Source organism: Mustela putorius, unplaced genomic scaffold (assembly GCF_011764305.1).
Source record: "Mustela putorius furo isolate JIRA1106 unplaced genomic scaffold, ASM1176430v1.1 tig00003988_pilon_pilon_pilon, whole genome shotgun sequence".
NCBI lineage: Eukaryota > Metazoa > Chordata > Mammalia > Carnivora > Mustelidae > Mustela > Mustela putorius.
The window spans coordinates 14508925-14533971 of NW_025422127.1; the positions used below are offsets into that span (position 1 = coordinate 14508925).

Here is a 25047-nt window from a genome sequence, read left to right on the forward strand (position 1 = left end):
CAGGGAGAAAGAAAGCACCGTGTTCAGGCACATACACACACACACACATACCTATACACCAAGAGATAAGTGTGCCCCAGCTCCACACCTAAAGGCTGCAGACACACCTGTGTGATCATCTGGGGCCCAGACCACGGCCACTGCCACCCCCCTCCCCCACCCCCCCAGGAAGGACCTGCCACCTGGATCCTCTCTGCAGCCTGACCCTAAGAGCTCTGGCCTAAACCTCAAGCCTTGGTCGTGGCAGTGCCGCCCCCTTGTGGCCACGTCCAGCGGTGCCGCTTCTGGCATCCGCCCTGAGCAGAAGAGCGAGGTGGTCCTGAGGAAGTAGGGTCCCTCTGCTGGCTGAGCTGGGGTAGGACCCGTTCTGCCAGGGCTGGTGGCACCTGCCGCCTCAGGTCTGCAGTCACTGCTGTCCCTCGCGTGCGTGCTCGGGTCTCAGGACCTGGGCGGGCGTGCGCGTGCACACACCGTTTTGGCAGGCAGGATCAGGGAGGGAGGGGGCAAGGGGAATGTGGGGGGAAAGAAGCCCAAGCATCACGCTTTCCTCTTCCTTCCTCCAGCTAGGGCTCAGCTCTCCCTCATGTCCCCCTCCATTGCCCTGCTTAGTCCGTGAACCGGAGGAGGAGGGAAAGGGCTCCGGGGAGGTGAGAGCATGGATGGAGTGTGACAGACCCCTCTGGTGTGAGTGTCTGAAATGGAGGGTCTCAGCTAGGTCCCACTGTCCTTTCTCTCTGCTCCTGGGCCACAAGAACTCAGGGAGAGAAGCAGAGACAGGGCCGAGAGGGGGCAGAGGGGGGTACTCTAAAGCCACAACTTTACAGTGAGATGGTGCTCAAGGCAGCCAAAGCAGGAACTAGGCGGAACAGCCGGCAGTTGGTGGGAAGAACATGGATTTAATGGAATGAAAGGTAAGAGGGACAGGGCTCCCGCTCCACCCACCAGCCCTCACCTGGCCTCCCAAGGCCTGTCTCAAAGGGGGCGCTCTTGATACCAGCATCTCACACCTGTTTGGCCAGCCCTGGAGCAGGAAAGTTCTGGAAGAAGGAGCCCAGCCCCAAGCAGATTCCAAACCACCCCCTTGTGTCTCATCTACCACAGGTGGAGGCAGAGATGCCCAGCAGAGTGGCTTCTGCAACTGGCCCCAAGCCAGGCCCATGGGCATGATCCCAGGCCCCACGGCCCTAGCAGTGAGACTCTAGCTCTGTGAGTATGAGAAGCGACGTCCTGGGTGTGGCAGGGGCTGAGGGTTCTGCTCGCTTCCATCCAGGCAGGTCCTCAGCTGGGCACATGAGCTGGCGAATTCTCTGCAAGGCAAGTGGAGGTGGCTCTCGTGAGCTGGTGTCAGGGGCATGGCTGCCCGCCGCCTTCATCAGCTCATCAGTGTCTGCCTGCCCCACACACACACACATGCCCTCCAGGTGGCCGGGTGCCAACCCCCACATCCCAGCCTGTGTCTTGGAGGCATTAGTCTCTTTCTGAGAGTTGTAAGAACTCACTTTGTCCCTCCCAAGCAGCCTCTCCAGGCGTGGTGTTACCCCCGTGTCCCAACTCCTACCCTGGTGGATATCGGTCTATCCTCATGGGGCCCTATGTCATCGTCTTGTGTTCCTGTCCCTCCCCACAAACTCCCTACCTCTCTGAAGGAGCCCTTGAGGGTCCCGAGTTTATAGAAGCTCCAGGCGGGAATGCAGACCATGGAGGACAGAGCCAGGAACCAGCCCAGGGCATCACCCCACCACGGGTACGTGTACTTTTTGTTGTAGGTCAGCGGAGTGTACTTGATCAGAGAGAAGAGGAAGGTGGCCTGAGGAGGAGAGGAGAAGAGAAAGGGGCTGGGAGAGCAGGAACCTTGTGCCCTCCACACCCCCTGGAAGAGCTGGCAGAGATCCTTCACTCTGCAAGCCTGGACTGGCCTCCAGGCTCATCTGAATCAATCAAACCACAACCCTCAACCACAGTCTACTAAAAATCCACACATTCTCAACAGAACATCCAGGGCGCCTCCCCTCTCCCTGCAGGGCCCCGTGCCCCCTGTGCACCTCTACCGGAGCTGGCCCTCAGCTAGGAAATGGTCATGAGACTGTTAATGTTTTCAGGTGCTTAAGGCTCCAGCACCATCAGGTGAGGCTGCGAGGTCCTCAAGGGCAGGGGGTCATACCTCCTTCCCCCTGGGCCGCATTTACACCCTGTAAGTGGGCACTTGGGGAGCAGCAGACATACAAGATAAAGCCCCAGGAGACAGCACCCCAGGGCTTACTGCTCAGAATCTGCAGCCAAGCTGCTGGACTTGATCCCAGCTCACTGCTATTTCCTCGATAGGGCAAATGGCTGACCCTCTTTGGCTTTAGCTTCATCCATAAAATGAGTATGAGAGTAATTCTTCATGCAGTCCTTGTGCAGATCAAGTGGGTTAAAACGTGCAAAGCACCTTATTCCTGGCACAAAGTGTGAGCTCTGTAATAGTGTTCTTATAATTGCTGTGGTTACTAGTACCACCACAAGTAGCCCAATGCCCTTGGGTTGCTGTCCTGCCTGTGACATTCGACTCACATCGTGGTGTTGGTCAAACCTTCTGGTAGCTCTGGACCTCGGTTTGACCTTCTGTGAATTGGAAAGGAAGCATCTACCCTGCTAACCATTTTCTTTTTTTTTCTTTTAAAGATTTTTTTATTTATTTATCAGAGAGAGAGAGCGCGTGCGAGCACAGGCAGACAGAATGGCAGGCAGAGGCAGAGGGAGAAGCAGGCTCCCTGCCGAGCAAGGAGCCCGATGTGGGACTCGATCCCTGGATGCTGGGATCATGACCTGAGCCAAAGGCAGCTGCTTAACCAACTGAGCCACCCAGGCGTCCCCCTGCTAACCATTTTCTAGAATCCAACAGGAGGAGGAGTGAAAATGTAAAATGGTTTTCAGTCCCTGTGGAGAAGTCCCTTCTAGAGCTAACAGCCTATCTACCCTCCTACCACCACCATTTCTCTTTGCCTTCATGTCACTTTACCCCTGAGGTTCTCCTACCGTGCACACAGCTGGGGTGAGGAAGAGCCAGCAATATTTGATGAGAGGCCATGGTCTGTATCCAATCATATCTTCAATGTTGTCATAGAAGCGCCCGGCTCCTACCAGGAAGAAGAGAAGGAAGGAAAGGGGGAGAAAGGACATTCTTCAGCATCCAAGGCACGGGCCAGATGGGCAAGGACCAAGAAATAGAAGATAACATGGTTGTCTTTCCAATGACTGCTGGGAGACTCTCTTCCCCAGGGATTCATAGGCATACATGGCAGGGGCCAGGCCTTAGCATAGCAAAGACAATGACTTTCTGATCATCAAGGTCAAGAGCTGAAGAGGTTTGGCTAGGACAGGCTAGGATGGGCCCACTCGGGGCAGTCTGGATGCGGCCATGACCAGGAGGGTGCCGAAGCAACCTCCAGAGGGCCCTTCCAATGGTAGCGATTTAGGATTCTTGAGATTTTTGAGGTCAAGCAGAGGGGGCGTTCCAGGAAGAAGTGTGTGAGAACAGCAGATGACTCTTAGTCCAAGGGCCATGAGGTGGCGGTGAGCCCTGGGGTTAGGCCCCGGGGGGAGGGTCACTCACCATAGACCCAGGCCACACACAGGGACTCAAAGATGGCCACAAACAGGAGGCACATGCCACTGGCAGCGTAGTAGTCAAAGAGTTGAAATACGTACATACCGCCCTGCCGGGAGAGAGAACAGACCAGAACTGTATCCGGAGGAAACAGACAGATTTACCCACCCTGGCCTCCAGCCTCACACCCACAGGCACAGAGCAGACCTGGTGATCATGGGAGACAGATATTAAAACAGAATATAGTTTGTGAGCTGGGAGGCACTCGGGCCAATAGGAGACAATAATTTTTTTTTTATTATTTTCAGAGGGAAGATAGATAAAACAGACGGCTATTGTTAGCTCATCCCTGAGAACATTTAAGGATTGACCCAGAAGTCCGAGACGACGTGTGTACTTTTTGGCGGAGGATCAGGACAGAGGCCATCATCAGTACTGTGAAGACGACAAACTCCATCTCCTTCCTTCTCCCTTGAGACAAAACACAGAATAGCACCCATCCCCAGGGCTCCCTTTCTGCCTTTGAAGTCTTTCCCGGGAACGTGGTTCAGCTGCCTGAGAAGTCATGGGAGCTTGCTGGAGAGGCCATTTTTCCTAACCCAGAACTTCCTGACCATCCTTCTCATACCTCTTAGCTTACCGTGGAGCCAAACCACCCCTCAGCTGCCCCCAGAGGTGGGTGGCTGGTGTTCCCAGGGCAGAGGAAGGCCTCACCTACTGGGTGCTGGCTGTGGCTGGGAAGGGACAGAGTCCCAGGGCCCTGAAGCCTGGGAGCTTGGCTTCTCCTCCTCCCCCAGTCCCCACCTCCACAGCTCCCGGACCCTCACCTCTGTGAGCATGACGAGCCCGACAAAGAAGGAGGTGACAGACACGCCCAGAATGAGGAGCTCCCTCCGGTTCTTCTTGCGGAATACACGGGGGTACATGTCCACCAGCGCCGTCACCAGGCTTTCTACGCACACAAACTGGATGAGAGGGCAAAAGAATTGGAGGGAAAGAGAGCGCCCAAAATATGCTGCTGCCGTCAGCCACCTCTGGCTTCTTGCTCCCAGGCTCAGGCCTGCCCCGGCGCTTGCGTACCCGGCACCATCCTGGTGTGCTCAGGTCTGGACCTACCCTCTTGGTCCCTAGACGGGCCTCCACCTGAGACCTTCACCCGGTCCCCAATTTTCCTAAGGTCCCTCGGGACATCGGGCTCAACCTCCTGTCCACGCCTTCCCACCCCCGGCCTGCACACATCCACTTATCTCTCGCACGACCGCTTCTTGATACCTGGCTGTCCAGTCCCAGGAGGACGACCATGAAGAAGAAGCAGCAGGCCCAGAGAGGAGAGAAGGGCAGCATCACCACGGCCCGGGGGTAGGCGATGAAAGCCAGGCCAGGGCCTACAGCAAGGAGCAGAAGAACACGGCCCAGTGCCTGGGCTGCCTCCAGACCACATGAGATCCCAAGGCTGCCCGGTGCAGGTGATGGAATCACAGGAGCCAGAGGAAACCTCACCCCAAGTTTCCATCATCGCCCCCACCTAGCCTGAGAGAAGCCATCCCAACCTCCACCTGGTGCCCATATCTCCAAGGCACCCCCCACTGTGTTCTTGTTGGCAGGAACAGAGCAGAACCTCCTAGAAGCTGTGGCTATAAGGGGCTTTGGGAGACACAAAGGGGGAAGATCACCTGCATTTCTGTGAGCTCTACCCCAGATCCTCAGGGCTCACTCTTGGGATCTACTGCCCCAAACCAGAGGTTTCACCCTTAAAAAGAGCTTAGAGGCCAGGCAGGCCACATACATTTGTTTGTTTGTTTGTTTTAAAGATTTTTATTTTATTTATTTGAGAGAGAGAGAGATCACAAGTAGGCAGAGAGAGAGAGAGAGAGGGAAGCAGGCTCCCTGCCGAGCAGAGGACCAGATCCCAGGACCCTGAGATCATGACCCGAGCCGAAGGCAGCAGCCCAACCCGCTGAGCCACCCAGGCGCCCCAGCCACATGCATTTGTGCCGCTGACCCAGAGTCAAATGAGCGCAGGCGGGAGTTGATGAGACCTGCCGCTGTCATGACTCCACCACGGCAATTGGAGAGTTCTTTCTAGAAGACACTCCCAAAGAAAATACCTCCAAGGACTAGGTTGAGCCCGGGGCCACCAGTCTGCCACCTCTGCACCCAGAGCCTTTTCTGTCATTCAGAAAAGGCTAGGAGTGACCGGGCATTCATTTCAGAGTACCACTGATGTAACAGTCTCTCAGATTAGCTGGCTCAGACGACGGGAGCTGATACACCTGCCCATGCCTGGCTTCATCCAACAGAAGCTTCCTCGGAGAAACAGTATGACTAGGATCTTGGATGGTCGTTTACCTCCTCGAGCCCCCACTCACCACACTGGAGGGATGGGGATAATCCCAGTCCCGCCTCAAAGCTTTCCATCGCTGGTGCAGGCAAACTGCTTCCTGCAGTGCCTGGCATTGAGCAAATGTTTTATAAAAGTGAAACAATTCGGGGATGCCTTGGTGGCTCAGTCAGTTAAGGTTAAGCGTCTGCCTTTGGCTTGGGTCATGATCCCAGGGTCCTGGGATAGAGTCCCGCATGGCGGGGGGTGTCCCTGCCCTGCAGGGAGCCTGTTTTTCCCCTATGCCGCTGCCTGCTGCTCTGCCTGCTTGTGCTCTCTCTCTCTGACAAATAAATTTTTAAAAATTCTATTTAAAAAAAGTGAAAAAATATCAGGTTTCCTAAGAATCAGTGATGTCAGTTCCCAGTGCTTGGCCCTCTGTGTAACAGGGCACGCTTGGGTAGGCCATGATGGAACACTGTCTTGAGGCAGAGGGCAAGAGGGTGGTCCTCAAGAGTAGGGAAGGGCAGGAGACATTGACAGCTCACTCAGGTAGGGGACTGGTTCTTGATTAAAAGCAATAATAGGGACCGCCTGGGTGGCTCAGTGGCTTGAGCCGCAGACTCTTGGTGTCAGTTCAGGTCCTGATCTCAGGGTCCCAAGACTGAGCACCCCCCACCCCATGGGACTCCGCACTCAGTGGGGAGTCTGCTGACAGTCTTTCCCTGTGCCCTCTCTCCCCATTTGTGTGAGCACTCACACACTCTCTCTCTCTTTCTCTGTCTCTCTCGCAAATAAATCTTTTAAAGAATAAAATAAAGCAACAACAGGGGCACCTGAGTGGCTCAGTCAGTTGAGTGTCTGCCTTCAGCTCAGGTCATGATCTCAGGGTCCTGGGATCGAGTCCTGCATCAGGCTCTGGGCTCAGAAGGGAGCCTGCTTGAGATTCTCCCTCTGTCTCCCTCTGCTCTCCGTCCCTCCCCCTGTTCCTGCTCTCTCTCTCTCTAAAATAAATAAATAACTCTTTTTAAAAAATAATAAAAAATATAAAAGCAACAACAACCATATTTTGTTAAATACGGCATGGCGAAGAGGAGGAAACTCCATGCCAACATAAACTTATCTTCCAGATACATTTTGGAGGGGGCAAAACAAGACAAAGGGCAGAACAGCATCTATAGTTTTATATCAGTTGGTTTTCTAGAAGGGGGGTTAAGAGATAGAAATAGTACTACGTGCTCAGCTTGCATGAATGTTCACGTACGTGCGTATGTGTATGTGGGCCTTTCTCTTCTCAAAGATGCCTAAAATGTTTCTGCAAGGAGAAACACGAGCCTGACCATGTTGGCTGCCTCCAGGGTAAGGAAGTGGAGGCCAGGTGTGGGCAATGCTCCCCATACACCCCTCTGCCCTTTGAAGCTGGGGTGAGTGTGGATGTGCTCCCCCAGGTCTTCCCAGGGACGCGCCCACCGAAGGGTGAGCATCCCAGGGTAGGTGACATTAGAAACATGTCCAGACCCCAGTTGGCGAAGGTTCAAACAAAGCTCCCAGAACCCAGCCCTGGCACGCAGCCCCCAGCACTCACCAGACTCGGCCACCTCAGAGATGGGCACCCCCTGTTCCTGGGACATGAAGCCCAGGACGGAGAAGATGGCAAACCCGGCCACGAAACTGGTGCCACTATTGAGGAAGCAGAGGGCGATGCAGTCCCTGCGGGGCAGGCGGGAGACAGAGATGGGCCGGGTCATCACGAGGATGCCAGCAGGAAGCCCCTCAGGTGGACAGACAGCCTCAGCCCTCTGCGCAGGCCAGAGTGGGGCTGCCAGCAGGATCCCGATGAGCATTCCAGGCCTGGGTTCTGCCCCCCCCCACACACTCCTCAATCTATTAGCTAAGACTTGGACTCAGTCACAGTGGTCCCAGAAGAATAAGGTTCTAAGGAAGTAATATACTCATCTAAAAATTAGGAACTGCTGCAGAGCTTCCCCGCTCCACCCCTGCCCTATTGCCACTACCCCTCTCAGGACGCTTCCGCTCAACAACAATTCAGTCTGGCATGCTAATGTGGAGGCTATGGACGTGGGCAATCCCAAGCAACATGTGATTCTCATCCCCCCAAATCTGATTTTGAAAGACGGGACTTGATTTTTTATTTTTTATTTAGCTTGAACTTGGCTGAGATGCTCTGATATGAAGCCAGGAGGCTGGAGGCAACCCTGGGACGGGGGGAGGCATGAGATGGGGAGCAATGAGGTAAAAGTAGGTGAGGGTTCAGCGTTGGCTGGGGAAAATGAGGCTCCACTGCATGGCACAATGAATGACTTCCCAGGTTCAAGCCCACAAACCTCTCCATTAGCCAGAGGGCTGGACCCCGTGGTGGCTTCCCAGCCAACCACAACCACCCCAGCCTTTGGAGGAAATCCCACTGCCCATGCAAAATCCTTGGCTCCCCTTCAGCAACTGGTGGCCCTGGGGCACGGGAAAGTGGGGGTGAAGATGGGTAGGGGGGAGACAAATCCATGAGCTGCTGCACCCTTCAAAGCACCCAGACCTAGCACACTGGCGGGGCAGGGGAAAGGCGGGACGGGGACCCGGGCCCCACCCCTCCAATCACCTGTAGCAATTGTTGTTGTACTTGTTGTAGCTGCCCAGGGCGGTGAGGCACCCCAGACAGATGGCGAAGGAGAAGAAGATCTGGGTGCCCGCGTCCATCCACACCTATGCAGGGAAAAGGCAAGAACGTTGCACCCCAGTAAAGCCAGGCTGTCAGGGCTCCATGGCACACACAGGCCTGTGGCTGAGCCGAGCGCTGGCTAGCAGTGGCTCAGCCTGCAAACCGACTATCCCAACAGGCCCCTGGAGGGCATTTCTTGGGCACTACCAGAATGGCGTGGGCAGCAGGCTCTGGGAGAAGCCTGGAGGACCCAGGGAAGAGGAGTCTGGGAAAGAGTTCTAGGACTAAGCCAGGACTGGCACCAACTTTCTGCAACAGAAATAAGGTCCTGGTTCTTCCCCTACTTTCTCCCTTCCTGGGTCCTCCTCGCAACGGGGTTGGAAGGAACCCAGAGGACAGGATCTCTGGACCTAGGGTGTCCTTCATATCAGCGCCATGGCGAGAACATATCTTTGCCCCGCGCCCCTCAAAGTCCTCTATCTGGAAAGCAGAGAGAGTCATCCTCAGCTCACAAAAGCAAGAGGCTGAACAGGAACGCACGTGCTGTGTACTCCTTGGGGGGATGAGCTCTGAAGCTAAACTCGGGGCCGGTGAGGACCATTATTGTCTCAGCTGGCCGAGCCGGCCCGGACATGTTATGATTTAGATTTAACAGCTACAATAACATCCCGAGGAGAAAGCACATCAAGGCGAGCAGGACTAGGCAACCCTGCTGATCTGCAGGAGGTAGGGTCCCTGGGCCGCAGACCCTTCCCAGGTGCCTCCTGTCTTCAGAGGATGCAGCACCACAAGGGAACACTAAGCTACGGGCGCAGAAAACACTGGGCCTAACCTTTCATTTCTTGCCTTTGCCTCGCCCTCTGCTAACAGCCCCCAAACAGAACCCTGCTTTCCTTCCTTTCATGTCAAGCTCCCAGTACCCACATCCACCAAAGCCTCAGCTGCTGGCCCGCCTCTCCCTGCTTCCCTGACCATCACCACCGCCCCCGGCCTCCCTCAGGGTCTTGTCACGCGCGCCCCTGCTAAACTGCCCATTTCTCCCAGCACTGGGGTGGGTCCCGGGGACCCAATAGCAAGCCCTAGTTGTGATGTCAGGTCTCTAGGACTTAAGAAAACTGCAGAAATCTGCATTATTTTCAGAGCTTCCTGAATGATCCTAGTGTCAGCCGGAGGCGGGAATCCCGGCCCTACAGGCCCTGAGAACCAGCGCCCGGAACCCGCCCAGGGCACCCACTCCTCTCGTTGTATTCCACTTTTGTGGGACGCAGAGCAGAGTGGGGAAAGACGGTGAAGAAAAGGGGAGATCATCTCTAGGCTCCTATCCCTTCTGCTCACTGTGAACCCCATCCCCACAGAGGCTGTGAAGAGAGTCACCTCAGGAAGTCAGTGACTGCGGGTCCCTCTGTTCTGTTTCATTCCTTCTCACTGGGTTACTGGTGGGACCCTGTGGCTGGAGGCTCTGAACTTGGGCAAAGGTCTGACCTAGGCCCAGAGAGGGAAGCCTGGGAGACATCCCTCTCTACCTGGGGACCCACAACCGCCAGCCCAGGTGACTGCTCCCCAGTGGGCCATCCAGGAGATAGCCCAGGAGCCTGCCCAGCCTCGGGTCTTGGAAGTTTTCTTCCCGGGCCTGGCAGTGCCCGTGAGTTACCGGGGAAACTCTCCGCTGCCCTCAGAGACATTCTGTGGCTCCCCACACATAAGCAGGGGCCGCAACCCCCATGGTGATGAAGTTTCACGAACTTGGCCTTGGGAAGAAAAAATAAGAAAGACTGTGACTTGGCAGTTCACCCTGCCCTGAGGGGGACAGACTACGACTGGGTTGGGGGCAGAGGTTAATGAGAACAGAGGAAAATGCAGCAGGAGGGCTGAGAGTTCAGAGGGTGAGGGTCAGACCTAGAGCCTCTGACTAAAACCCGCTCCCCAGCAGCTTGGCAAGCCCCCCGCTCTTGGCCCAGCTGTGGCTTGACAAGCCTGCTGGGATGGGGAGAAAAAAGGGGTCAGAGGAAGGGCCGCAGGAACAAGTAGAGCTGGCTGTTCTGTTCCCCACCACAGGCGACCTGCTCCCTGACCACGCCAGCAGTTCTGGTTTCTAAAACAAAGCCCCAGTGTGTCTTTGGCTATGACAGGAGACTGATCAAGAATAAAACAAGTGTGAGAAACACCTGGTTGAGTGTGGGCAAAAGGAGAGTGAGGTCTTTGCGGGGAGCAGAGGACAGAGACCTCTAAGATCCAGGTAGGAGGTTTTTGACTTTGAGCTCAATCCCAAGGATGATTATGTTCACTATTTTTAGGAAGGCACTAGTGTGTAATGGAAAAAGCCTGGGCTTCAGAGTCGCACTGAATTGGGTTCAACTCTTAACTCTATTAATTCCTAGCTGTGTGATCTTGGGCAAGTCCCTTAACCTCTCCGAACCTCACTCTTCTCCTCAGGAAAATGGGTACAATAAGAAATAAAATAATATATGCAAAATCCTCAGCACATAAATAAGTATTAGTTCCCTGTCCCACCTTCTGGAATAGTGAAAAGCAGCCCTGAAAACTTTCACATTCATACTCTTTGGAAAATGTATATCATGGTCATCAGGACAGCAGACTCTTGTAAGACCACTTCATAAAACCCAAGCTCCCCCGCGTGCTAGTTCTTGTGGATTTGGGGCAAATTTCTTAAGGTTTCTACGCTTGAGTTTCTTCATCTGTAAGATGAAGCCGACAGGCATTCGTGGGGCTGCGTGGGGCCTCCCCAACTTCACGCCTTCAGTAAAAGTGCCTGGCAAACAGTTAGCACTTAATAAATGTGTCAGCTCCTGCTGCTCTTTGTGATTACTGTGGTTACTTCCAAAAGGCAACTGGCCTTCCAGTGATCATGAGGTCACATAGAAGTCAAAATAAAAAGACCCACTCTAATCAATGTTCTAACTACCTCCCTAAACAAGCCCTTCATTAGAAGAGCTTAACGTTGAGATTTCAAAGGTTCCAAGAGGGCTCTTTGGACACCCTAAGTCCCTATCCATCTACCGAACAAAGGCAACAGAACAAAGGGCCAGGCAAGGGAAAGAAAGGACTGCCCAGGAGAGTCCTGGTCTCCAGGAGCCCCTCCGGCGTGTGAAAGGGATGAGCCCCAGGGAACACCGGGAGGGGCAGTGACCTGCTGGACTTGTAGCAAGCCTGGCAGGAAGAGGAGGGAGCCAGATGAACCCAGCATTGTCTCTGCCCACCTCCCCGCTCCCAGACTGAGTGCTTGGCAGACAGAGATGTCTTTGGTCTTTGTGTTGGCTGGCAGGAATTTCGCACCTTTCTCAAGGGCCAGGCAAATGCCAGATGGAATTCTCACACTTCCTGGGAAGTGCCAACTACATTCAATTAGGGCTCTGGCAGGACCATCACACCTGCGGGCTGCTGCTCTGTTCATAATAGAGGCCTGGCTGCAGCCAGAGATGGGGACCCAGGGGCCAAGAAGGCTGCTGGGAAGCACAGACCAAGTCCGGCTCTGGAAACATCTCCCTCCTCATGGCCTCAGGGGACGTGGAAGGCACATGTTCTCTGCGCAGCCTACAGCTGGCTGGAGTTGGAAGGGTGGTATCCTGGATGGCAGTGAAAAGAGGTTCTACTCCCCGCAGTGACCCAGACACAGAATCAGGCCTTGTTAACGCTCAGAGTTAAAGGCCATCTGGTCCACCTCCTTTGCGTTTGCTGGAACAAACCTGTCACGTAATAAATAGATGTTGAGTAAACTTTTTGCTGAATGAATGAACTTTGAGAAAAACAAAGATGAGCAGATGGGGACTTTGCCCTCAAGAGATCATAAAGCATATGGGATTTGTCATCATTCGGACCCAGATTCCAGCTGCAAATGTGAGGATGAAAAATGCATTAAGCTCTCTAGGCCTCCCTCTCTTATAAAATGGGGTCACCTCACTGATCAGCCTTGAGGGTTAGCTGTGACACTGCACGTAATGACGATAGGACATAGTTAGGGCTCAGTCACTGTTGACTACAAACAGCTGATCAGAACAAATGAGGCATTGATCACTGAAGCCAAAAATCTGTTCAAGAAATACCAGAGCCTTCCTTCCTGTTTCTCTTTCAGCCTCCCTGCCCGTCCCCTGCCTGAACACAGGCTTCTCTTTCCAGCCCAACCCCCCAGATGAAGGCAGACGGCAGCTTAGCCCCTGGATCATCCCTCTGCTCTTCCAGAACAACACTGGAGCCCTCCTGCTCACGAGACCCAAGCCAGCCTCTATAGCCCTGACCTTCAAAGCTGGTCCCCACACCCTCCTGCTTGCCACGACCCACAACACTTGGGCTCCAGAGATGTCAAAGAGCTTCCGAATCACAGAATAAAATTACACTTTGTTTGGCCAGCCCCTTACTTGCTGTGTGACCTTGGGCCTTGTTTTCTCACCTGTTTAATGAGGAGTTTGCCCTGGTTGATCTCTGGGGGCCTTTTAGCTTCAACGACCACAGTTCTACGCTTTGCTCCCTAGCCGGGCTACGGCCCATGTGCCTCGCGTGGAGATGAGGCAAAGGCAAGCCGCACCTCCGCTGTGGCCAATAAACAGGGGAGGGAAGGATAAGCCCACAGTCCCCCAGATCGCTGAGCAGGACCTGGCACGCCAGGCTGCCAGGCTCCGTGAGAAGCTTTGGAAGATGAGTGCTCTGGCAACTTCTGGTCGCGGGCAGAACTCGGGATGGCAGGACTCAGCTCCGCCAGGGTGGCTGGGAACTGTGAGAAAAATGCAGCATCTGGATCCTGCCCCCACCCCCACTCCAGGCCCTGTCCAGCAGGGACCTCAGCATTTGCAACGTGTGCGAAGCCATTGGCTGTTCTGGTCTCTTCTGTGCTGGGAGCCTCCCACCTTGTGTCTCCTCAGGGCCCCTTTCCAGACACAGAGAGTCCCTCCAGCACCCAAAGAGAGGGTGACCTCCATGCCAGGGAGCCACAGCACATAGGCGGGGCACGTAGCTGGGCAATGCATTTTAGGAGCCCTGGGGTGGAGCTTACCCACGCTCCCCTCTGGCCCTCCATACCTCCTGGCTTTGCCAGCTTTTCAAAATGGCTGCCAAACAGGAGAAGATAAGAAACCTGCCAGCGGTGGTGGCTTTTCTTTCAGGTTCTGCTTTCCAAACCTCTCCAGGAAACAAGCAGCAGCACCCCCGGGGAGGGCCAGGCCTCAAAGAAGCTGGCTGAAGCCCACAGGACAGGAGGGACGGGCCGGAGAGAAGGGAGGAGGCCGGGGCCTCTGGACAACTGATGGGAAACTCAACACCAACCCAGCTAGCCGTGGGAGGGGCTGGGGAACTGAGGGACCTTGGAATGGGCCACGTGGGAAACCAGAGGGGCTGGTGGAGGGGTAAGAAATCAAGCTGAGAACACCAATAGGAAAAGTGGGAGAGTGGGAACAGGCTGGAGCCCCTGAGGACAAGGCCTGGGCTCCCTGGCGGCTGCGAACCAAGCAGGGGACCACAGACAGCTGCTAACACGTGGCCAGAGACCCCCCCCCCCAACGCCACCATATACGCTGCCACAGGGTTTGGGCCAGGAGCAGGGAAAAAGCCTCTAGAGCCATGGGATGGCTGGCCCCTGTCTGTGGCTTCTTACCTGGGGATCCCACAGACGTGTGAGGTTGGGGTACAGGTAAAACTGAATTCCTCGGGCTGCCCCAGGCAGCGTCACCCCTCGAATTAACAGGACCACCAGCATGAGGTAAGGGAATGTGGCTGTGAAGTACACCACCTAACCAGAGGGCAGATGAAAGACAAGGAACCCGTGAGTTTGGGAGGAGGGACGCTGAGACCGACCAAGACCGAGACCGGCTACAGAGGCAGGAGGCGAGAGCTCCTCACTTTGAGCACACAGAGGAGGTCAAGACAGTTTGTCTCTGCCCCCTCCTTCTCCCCCCTGCAGCTGTTCCAGCTCCATCTGCCCTTGGCCTGAAGCCACAGCCTCCCCTAGCCCTCTCTCCCTCCAGCTTAACGCACCCACCTCCCCCTGACACGTACCCGGTAAATATCTGTTAAGTGACCGAATGAACTCGAGCATGCTCCGAGCAAAGGTGCTTAGATTTTTGGCAAGGGCTGTCAGGTACCAAAAACTCTCTAACACGTGATCCCTGTCCTCACAGGGCTTACATGCTTAGCGCAGCTGGGCAGCCAGATCAGGAAGGAAGCCTTGTCAGAGGCCTCCAGGGCAAGAGTCCAGAAGAACTCAGAATGCCCTCTAATGTCTCATACACTCTATGGCAGAGAGTGCCCACCCCCAAGTTCTCAGGGTGGTTGTGGATCATTTTGAGATGAATGGTCTCAGTGGGATTCTTTTTCCAAAGAACAGTTGAATAAATCAGGGAGCCACGATGGGTGTTCAATTTGCAACGTGCCCACACATACGGCAAATTATTAGATCATGTTCCTTGGAAGTGTCCTTCCTGCCTCTCTCTCTCCCGCCTTTCCATTCCATTTCCCCACATACCAGAGTGCACAGGAGTGAAGCAAGGAGAGGCCCAGAACCAAGGGAGCCACATTCAATCTTGAGGGGCTCATTCCCTCCCATCCCCGACCAAGTTACAGCTCTGGGAGCTCCTGGGTGACTGGGCCGCCAGGGAGGGCAAGGAGTCCTGGGAAGAGAGAGGGGCCAGGAGCTCTCCAGCACGGACCTTGCCCGTGGACTTGACCCCCTTCCAGATGCAGAAGTAGCAGATGACCCAGGCGAGCAGGAGGCACAGGGCCAGCTCCCAGCGCAGGGCCCCCAGGTCATGGATGCCATCAGAGATCTTCAGGACCCGCCTCCTGGGGAGAGAAGGTTGGGCTGGGCTCCGCCTTTGCCCCCAGCCTCAGTTTTGTGGCCCACATGTCTCAGGCAGCAGAGTCATGCCTGCAGGCTCTCGTCCAAAGGCTCGTCAGCTCTTTTCGCTCAGATTCACAAGGCTCTCCTTTGCCCAGAGATGGGGATAGATAGCAAGGGAGACAACTAGAAACTGTTCCCAGGTAAGTGTGGTCTGGGAGGCTGAGCACCAATTTAACCTAGAGAGGGAGGGGCAAACACATATATTCCCAACCAGGGTTTCAGGATGTGTTGATGTTAGGAATCACCAGGTGAACATGGATGTGAGGGAGGGGGGCTAGGAGGCAGCCTGCACACAGCTGCAGGGCAGAGGGAATTAGGAGTGTCCACACACACATGTGCGCCATCTAACATGGGGGTGGGGATGGGGGGGAGGGAAGGCAGGTGTGGCCTAAGGAAAGTTGCAAAATTCTCATCTCTGAAACCCATTCTGCATTAATCACGAATACAAGCCCAGCGGGGGGGCAGGGGGGCAGGGGAAGCCACTTAGGTGAGAGGGCCACCACATGAGCTCATCCCTATGCCCTCTTTTCCAACACACAGCCCACACTGGGATGGGGAGAGGGCCTCACTTACTCCCAGAACTCGATGACAGGAGAGGTGGCATTCTCAGAGGTCACATTCAGGGAGCCATTGGTCCTCTGGAACTCTACACAGTATTCTACCCGTGGGTCCCAGGGAAGGAAGCAAGAGAAAGGTCATTCACTATTTGGCATGGCCAGAGAGAGGGGTGTGAAATTATAGGGCAATGGGAAGGAAGGGATCTGGAAGGAACTCGGCTGAAGTTGTCCATACACAACATCCTCGAACACAGGTAACTTCAACAAGCTTACTGCGCCTTCTCCCACATGACTTCACGGGCGGGTTTCTAAATGTCTGGGGACATACTCTTACTAAAGCATCATAAGATGGGATCACAAAGGGAGCTCTGCTTCTGCCTTCTTCAAAGTTTGCAAATATTTCTAGGTCACTGCCTTGTATGAAGGCACAATCTCTGAAGGATAATAACCTTTTCTAGGGAAGACATGTAGCAGAGTGGCCAAGAGTTCAGATACAAGGTCAGAAAGTTCTGGCTCGAATGCCTACCCTCTGGTCATTTGCTGTGTGGCTCTCTGACGTCACTTTGCTCGACCCTAGAATGCACATAGTGATACCCGGTTGTGAGACTGATGGGGGACTAAATGAAAACCTGAGTATAAAGCGCCCGGTAAGTAGTGGCTCTTAATTATTTGTAAATGACCTTGGAGTTTCACGATGAGGGGCGGGGGCTTGCATTCTTTTTTACGTCGTGTTAGCATAATAATCGTAGAAAACTTTAAACCAGATAGTTTTCCCCACTGTACACATTTCTTAGAAATGGCCTGTTGCAGGTCATGAATGACTGACTGAAGGCTGGAATCCAGCTCAGCAAGTTGTATGCCTTACCTCCACAACACCTGCCATCAGACCATTCTCATTACGGCCACCTGTGGGTCCCCACCATTTTGTGGCTCCTCCACTGCCCTCTGCTTCCTACCCTTGCCTCCCTCGTGCAATCTCCACACAGCAGCCAGAATGATTTTGTTAAAATTTAAGTAACTCCACATCACATCTGTGACATGAAACTCTCCAATGAGCTTCCCACCCCACGCAGAGAAAGAAGATATGACCCCTATAATGGCCTCTGAGGCCCTTTTCAATCTACCACCATCATGTCTGACCTTGTCCCCTGGGGGGGGGGGTTCCCCACTGACCTGCTCCGGCGATACCTGCTCCAGCCACACCGTGCTGTTCCCAGGACAGCAGAGTGTGGCACAAGGCCACCTCAGGGCCTCTGCACTGCAGCTGACTCCCCACCACCCCTCCTTCAGAGCACAACTCCTGTGTCATCTCAGTAAGGTCTTTCCTGATGACCCTATTGAAAATGACAACTGCCACCCCTAAAACTCCCAATTCCTCCTTCCCATTATATGTTTCTCCCTAACCTTTCTTTTAACATAATACATATTAGGCATTTAATTTTGTTTACGGTCTGTGTCTCGCCATTAGGACAAAACCTCCATGAGGGCAGGGACCCTTGTGTGCCTTATCATAACCCCAGTTGCTTAGAACAGAGCCTGGTACAGGGTAGGAACTCAATAAATGTCTGTTGAATGAATGCCCATGGAGTCTTCTTTCCACAGAACCCTCTCTCTCCTTGAAGCTTCAGTTTGCCCAGAAAAATGGTGTTTCATCTTGACAGGATGGGATGTCTTCTGCTACAAATGATGCTAGGCTCTGAGTAAAACCAGACTCACTAGGATAAATGTCAAAAATATCAAGAAGCAAAAGACTCGGGTATGGAATGTGCCTTGAGATTGTCTCAGAGATCCCCCAGTCAACCCCAAGGTTTGTAGGCCTCACAATACCCTGAAGCAAAAGCCCTAGGCCACCAGAAATTTGCAACATTTCTACAAAAGGAACTCCCCTGAGATCTGGATCAAATCAACATCTGACAAGCTGGTTGTCAAGGGTGATTTCAGGATAAATAGAATGAACAAATGGGGGAGGAAAGAAGGAAGGAGGGAAAAAAGAAAGAAAAAAAATAATAAAGAAAATACTAGAATAGAACCGATTTTTAAGACTGGACTCATCCAACAAAATATTTTTATTGAGCGCTTATGATGTAGCCAGCACCAGAAAGTAAGTAAGTGCCACAGTGGAGTCAGAGCTCAGGGTAGGCACCACCAGGCATGTTTAAGAAGAACCTAAGGAGGGGCGCCTGGGTGGCTCAGTGGGTCAAGCCTCAGCCTTCAGCTCAGGTCATGATCTCAGGGTCCTGGGATAGAGCCCCGCATCGGGCTCTCTGCTCAGCAGGGAGCCTGCTTCCTCCTCTCTCTCTGCCTGCCTCTCTGCCTGCTTGTGATCTCTCTCTCTCTTTCTCTTTCTCTATCAAATAAATTTTAAAAAAATAAAAATCTTTAAAAAAGAAGAACCTAAGGAATCTAGGTCTGTAGGGGGAGGAGCCTCCAAGATTGGACTCTTCGCTTGCCAGCTGGTGGGATGAAGGTGGCAGAGAATAGCACCAGAACCTCCTAGAAAGGGATAAGTGTCTGAGCGCCAGAGGGGCCTTGCTAAGCATTGCCAAGTGTGCCTCCTTGGCAAGCAAAGGGCTCAGACTCCTGGTCAGAACTGAATACCTCACCTAAGCAAAACAAAACAAACCAAAAAAGGAGTCATGGCACAGGTTGGGCCCCCGTGATGAGCACTGAGGGATATTGGGGCCGTGAGAGCAAGTGGAAATGTTGGGTCCAGGCAGGACAGTTCCCCACCTGTGCTGTCCTTGGGTTGGCCTCCAGCCCCATGGGGCTACTTACATTTAAGCTACTTAAAATTAAACAAAAACTTAAAAACTCAGGTCCTCACACACACTGGGCCCATGCCAAGCTCTCCACAGCCACATGTTGCTGGCAGCTACCATGTTGGAGAGTATCGAGAAATTTTCCTCATCGCAGACAGTTCTCTTGGACGGCACTACCCTAGGGATTTTCAATCTTTGTACTTTCTACCAAATCGACTCAGTAGGCCTGTGGCCACGGGTGACTCCTGTTGTCTTCTAAGAGAGTCACAAGCAGTCTTACAAGCACAGGAGAAATCAAGCGTGTTTATAAATCATAAGGAAGATGCACAAAACAGCTTATTCCCTGGTTAAACCGAGATGGACTGTGAGATCGAAAGACCCAAGATAGTATCAGAAAGAAGACGGGAGAAACAAAGATAACGGACAAACAATACATACACCGAAGTGATCAGACTTCAAACTGCAAGAAATAAATGGCTAAACTACATAAAAAGAAATCAGGTCTATTTGCATAATCTGTGACTTCATAATCTATGAATTGAATACACTAACTTTTTAAAATTTGAGTACAGTTGAGAGACCGTTCTTTTTAGTGTGTGACATTTTGCCTGTGATGCTGGTGAATTCTCATGCTGATCTTTGATACAAGATTTCTGTGACCTACTTGGCGGATTATCTAGAATGTCCCAAGTTAAGGTTGGGGATGGGATGCCGGGGATATCCGGATAATCCCAGTCCTGGTTTATGTGGCTGAGCGGCAAGAGGAAGGGGACTCGCCAGGGATGACCTTACCTGTATTCCACTCGTGGTGGCAGCTTCCCCAGGGAAGGTCGATGGTGAAGCTGCTGAAGAGGTAGAAGAGGGCCCAGGCCAGGACAATGATGTAGTAGATGTTCAGGAGGACAACAATCATCTGGGAAGCATATCCGATGCCTGCAGGGCAAAACTGCAGAATTGGGCTAGGGACCATGGACAGAGTTCTCACACGCCCCCCCATCCCCGTCCAGGAGGGGATTTGCTCTCCACTGTCAGAGCCCTAGACAGCACTGGGCCCAGGCGCCCGGCTCTCTCCTCTGCCTCCCTGGCAGGTGACAAGGGGCTTTTCTCCCTGCGTTCCGTTGCCCTCTACCCGGGCTCCCTGTGTCCTTCCACCTTTATCGGTTCTGAAAATTCACTGATTTAAAGTTATTTTTTAGGGCGCCTGGGTGGCTCAGTGGTTTAAGCCGCTGCCTTCGGCTCAGGTCATGATCTCAGGGTCCTGGGATCGAGTCCCGCATCGGGCTCTCTGCTCAGCAGGGAGCCTGCTTCCCTCTCTCTCTGCCTGCCTCTCCATCTACTTGTGATTTCTCTCTGTCAAATAAATAAATAAAATCTTTAAAAAAAAATATAAAGTTATTTTTTAAATGTTAAGACTAACTTGAAGATTCCAATAGTAAATATTCCCTGGAATTAAGCTGATGTCTTTTTGAAATATAAAAATACATGGTAAGAGCAAGAACAGGGGAGCCTGGCTGGCTCAGTCCATAGAGCATGAAACTGCTGATCTCAGGGTTGTGAGTTTAAGCCCCACATTTGGCACAGAGCTTATTTGAAAAAAAAAAAAAGTGCAGGTATTCACATGGGAGAAAATTCACATGGGAGAAAATACAACTAGATCCTCCCTAATATTTGCAGATGTGCAAAAGGAAACGATGGTGAAGTACCATTCCGCATAGATAGCCATAGTGAAATTTTTTACAAATGATGTAACTCAGTGATTTCCAAATTTGTCCACATATTAGAGTTACCTGAGAATATTTTTTAAAAATTTCAAAGCCCAAACCAGACCTGAGACCAATTAAATCACAATCTTTGGGGGCAGGGCACAAGCCTCAAGATATTTTGAAGGTCTCCAGGTGACTCCAATGTGAAGACAAGTTGGGGAACCGCAAATACCCAGAGTTGTGAAAGATACGGGGGAAAGGTGTTTACTCAAGCATAATGACATGGAAAATCAGTATAACATTTGCATAGGGCAATTTAATAAGCCAGACCAGGAGACATCAACTTGATTGTCCATTTGATCCAGTGATCCTAATCCTGGAAATCTATCCCAATGAAATAATCCAGAGAAAAGAGAGAAAAAACTATCTTAACAAATTCACAAGACAGCAGAATATAACAGCTTTATAAGTAATTGAAAATAAGCCAAAAGCCCCAAACAGAGAACTGTTAAGTAAATTATGATATATCCACTCCATTGAAGCTTATGCAATCATTAAATTATTGTTATATAGAAAATGGAAAATAAGGGTGCCTGGGTGGCTCAGTTGGTTAAGCATCCCAACTCTTGATTTCGGCTCAGGTCATGATTTCAGAATCATGAGAGGGTCATTAGATGGACCCCTGAATCATCAGCCTCCACACTGGCTGTAGAGCCTGTTGAAGATTATCTCTTTCAAGGGTGCCTGGGTGGCTCAGTGGGTTGAGCCTCTGCCTTCAGCTCAGGTCATGATCCCAGGGTCCTGGGATCCAGCCCCACATCGGGCTCTCTGCTCAGCAGGGAGCCTCCTTCCCCCTCTCTCTCTCTGCCAGCCTCTCTGCCGACTTGTGATCCTCTCTCTCTCTCTGTCAAGTAAATAAATAAAATCTTTAAAAAAAAAAAAAAGATTCTCTTTCCCTCTCCCCCTTAACCTCCCCCACCCTCTGTCTCTAAAAAAAAAAAAAAAGAAAGAAAGAATGAAAGGAAGAAAATAAGGAAGGAAGGGAGGGAGAGAGGGAAGAAGTGAGGGAAAGGGTAATAGGAAGGAAGGAAGGAAGGAAAAGAAAGAGAGAGGGAGGGATGGAGGGAGGGAGGGAGGGAAAGAAAGAAAATGGAAAATAACACTAACTGGAAAGTGGGGACATAAACTGTGTATATCCTGGATTAATACATATGTAAGCTCTATACAGAGAGAAAGAATTAATGAAATGAATCCCTAAAACTGGAAACAACACAAAGGTTTTAAGGTGGGTGATGGTTAAATGAACTGTGGTATGTCCATATCATGGAATACTCAGCAATAAAGAAGAATGAACTCTTTATACAAGAACCTGGGTGGATCTCAAGGGGACTGTACTGACTAAAAAAAGCTAATCTCAAAAGGTAAAGACTGCACAATTCCATTTATATAACATTCTCAAAATGACAGAATTATAGAGATAGAGAACAAATCAGTGGTTTCCAGGGACTAGGGATGGGGCAAGAAGGGGCAGACGTAGCATGACAGTGGCATGTCATAATGGGACAGTCTGTATACTGATTGTGGTGATGGTTAAATAAATCTACATGTGATAAAAATAACAATTATACACACACACACACATACACACTAATGAGTGCATAGAAAACTGGGGAAATTTGAATAAGGTCTGTGGGTAGTGCCAAATATCAATTTCCAGGTTGTGATTTTTTTTATAGTTAAGTAAGACATTACCATTGGGGAGAACTGGGTGAAGGGTACATGTGACCTCTCTCTACTAGTTTGACAATTTTCTCTGATATATAATTATTTCAAAATAGAAACTTAAAGAAAATCCTATATAGAGAGAAATTTTGAAATAAAACACACTAATGTTTAAATAGCTATTTTGTCAAAACAGTAGAATTGTTACTGGTATTTTTTTGTCACTTAAAATTGTCTTTTTGGTTCTCCTGGGTGGCTCAGTCATTAAGCATCTGCCTTCAGCTCAGGTCATGATCCCAGGGTCCTCAGATCGAGCCCTGCATCAAGCTCCCTGCTTGGCGGGAAGCCTGCTTCTCCCTCTCCCACTCCCCCTGCTTGTGTTCCCTATCTCACTGTGTCTCTCTCTGTCAAATAAATAAATAAAATCTTTTAAATAAATAAATATAAATAAAATAAAATTCTCTTTTTAAATGTCTTGCAATTAATTAAACATTTTGAAAAAATACAAAATCATTTGTTGTATATTTGTAAAATATATAGCTAAAATAGCTTTGCACTCTACTTATTTAATCTGAAATCTTTTTCTCCATCCTCAGCCCCATCTTCTCCATTCTCTGATAGATCAGTGCAGCACTGGGCCTACAAGTGGAGGGTTTAACATAAAGACACAGAGTATTAGGTCAACCAGCACTGCTACCAAAGCATTCAGTCATCCCAAATAAAGTTTGTAACCATGTATGCAGATATCCTGGAATCAGGCACAAGGCTACTCACCCTCAAAGATGGGGCAAATCTTCCTCCAGGCTGTGATGCCTCCCTGGCTAGTGTACTGGCCCAGCGCTGTCTCCAAGAGGAAGACAGGAATGCCACAGGTAAAGAGGAAGATGAGGTAGGGGATGAAAAAGGCACCTGTGGGTCGGAAACAGGTTTTCCATTACCCAGCACTAGCCTCCTTGTGATCCACATTCATCTCCTCCCATTACCACCCCGCACTGCCATTTAGAATCCCCAGGGGCGCGGGATGTGCAAAACTGTGGGGGACATTCCTCCAGATATCTGGAACCATAGCAGAGATCAAGAGTCACCGAGTTACCTGACCAGCCCTTTCTTACACTCTGAAAGTTTCAATCTATACCTACCATGATCTGCTCCCCATCAAACATCAATTAGGACTTCAATTATCCATAACTGTGCCAATAGCTAGGAGCTCACTGAATAATGGACATCCCAGAACATTAACATAGCCCACAGACTATAATTCTTTTCAAGGAAATTACTGTTTTGAATGCTAGATAGAGACTTTGAGCAGATTGAAATCAGATTTCCCTTGAGTAATCCTTTCTGCTTCGGTTTTCACAATCCTTTCTGCTTGGCTTTCTGCTGAGACAAGAGTGCTGATGCTGGAAATGCTGGCATTTTCTCCACTGTAAACCTCTGTCTGTTGCCAAGGTAGACAGAGGAGTTCACAGAGTACCAGAGAAAAAAGAACTGCACAGAGAGGGAGATCCAAATATCTGCAGGGTGTCCACTTCTAGCTTTCAACTAAGGGCTGGTCCAATAAAAAATAAGTACATATGTCTGAGGAAACTACCCAAGGTAAGGGAAAGAACCATTTCAAAAGATGGAGAGTAATGGCGCTCACAGAGGGCTGGGAGAAGGGCTGACTCCCACCAGCCAGACTGGAGAGTCCCAGAATTCACAAGGCATTGGAAAGAGAAGGCATTTCCACTGAAATGGAGAATAATTAGCCCTAGATTGAGCACAACTCTGGTTCTGTATAACAAATCTCGGAAGCAACCCCCGAAAGTATCAAATAACTTCGCTAGCTCCAAACAAAACTCAAGAATATTTGTAGGGGGTGTCTGGGTGTCTCAGTCATTAAGCGTCCGCCTCCCACTCAAGTCATGATCCCAGGGTCCTGGGATCAAACCCCGCATGGGGCTACGTGCTCAGCGGGAAGCCTGCTTCTCCCTCTCTCTCTCCTCGTGTTTGTGTCCTCTCTCTCACTGTGTCCCCCTCTGTCAAATAAATAAATAAAATCTTTTTTTAAAAGAATATATATAGAAATATAAAAATACTCAGCAACCAATAAAGCAAAAATCACCAGGTTTGGTGTCCAATCAAAAATTATCAGGAAAGGGAAGCCTGGGTGGCTCAATTGGTTGAACATCTAACTTGATTTTGGCTCAGGTCATAATCTCAGGGTCATGGGATTGAGCCCCATGTTGGGCTCCACACTCAGCACAGAGTCTGCTTGTCCCTCTCCCTCTGATTCCCCCCGCACTCACTCACTCTCACTCTCACAAAGAAATAAATAAAAACTTTTGTAAAAATTACCAGGAAAACAAGCAGAAAAATATCACTTATAACGAGCAGGTAAATCAGTTGATGGAACCCAACCCATACTTAAACCGATGTTAGAATAAGCAGATATGGACGCTAACATGCTTATTATAATTGTGTTCCATATAGTCAAAATGTTAGACAGAGATGTGAAAGATACTGAAAACACCCAAGTCAAATGTCTGAAGATGAAAACCCCTGGCGCACCTGGCTTGTTCACCCCGTAGAGCATGTGACTCTCAGTCTTGGGGTTGTGAGCTGAAGCCCCACGTTGGGCAAGGAGCCTACTTTAAAAAAAAAAAAAAAATAGAGGTGAAAACCACAATGTGTGAGATGAAAAATAAATTGGATGGGATTAATGGCAGATTAACAGCAGAAGAAAAGATTAGTGAACTTGAACCACAGAGTAGAAACTATCCAAAATAAAACAAAAAAGAGGTTTAAAAAAAAGTGTCAGTGAGCTATGGAACAATTTCAAAAAGTCTGACATACTAGCATCTGGAGTCCCTGAAGAGATAAAAGATGGGGAGGGAGGG

At 51.0% G+C, this 25047-nt stretch overlaps 1 protein-coding gene across 3 annotated transcripts in view; it reads right to left on the reverse strand.

The window, feature by feature from the left end:
- Positions 1–876: 876 nt before the first annotated feature.
- The window catches only part of SLC6A13 (solute carrier family 6 member 13), a 42302-nt gene continuing 18131 nt past the window's right edge, over positions 877–25047 (reverse strand). For all 3 annotated transcript variants that reach the window (XM_013046491.2, XM_004773707.3, XM_013046492.1), the window contains 13 exons: positions 22943–23077; positions 19536–19676; positions 16001–16085; positions 15237–15369; positions 14186–14320; positions 8524–8627; positions 7495–7619; positions 4862–4974; positions 4417–4554; positions 3596–3698; positions 3019–3119; positions 1637–1807; positions 877–1307 (listed from right to left, as the gene is read on the reverse strand). In XM_013046491.2, the coding sequence (XP_012901945.1) occupies positions 1185–1307; positions 1637–1807; positions 3019–3119; positions 3596–3698; positions 4417–4554; positions 4862–4974; positions 7495–7619; positions 8524–8627; positions 14186–14320; positions 15237–15369; positions 16001–16085; positions 19536–19676; positions 22943–23077 (1607 nt within the window). In that variant the 3' untranslated portion in view covers positions 877–1184. The remainder of the gene's footprint in view (positions 1308–1636; positions 1808–3018; positions 3120–3595; positions 3699–4416; positions 4555–4861; positions 4975–7494; positions 7620–8523; positions 8628–14185; positions 14321–15236; positions 15370–16000; positions 16086–19535; positions 19677–22942; positions 23078–25047) is intronic.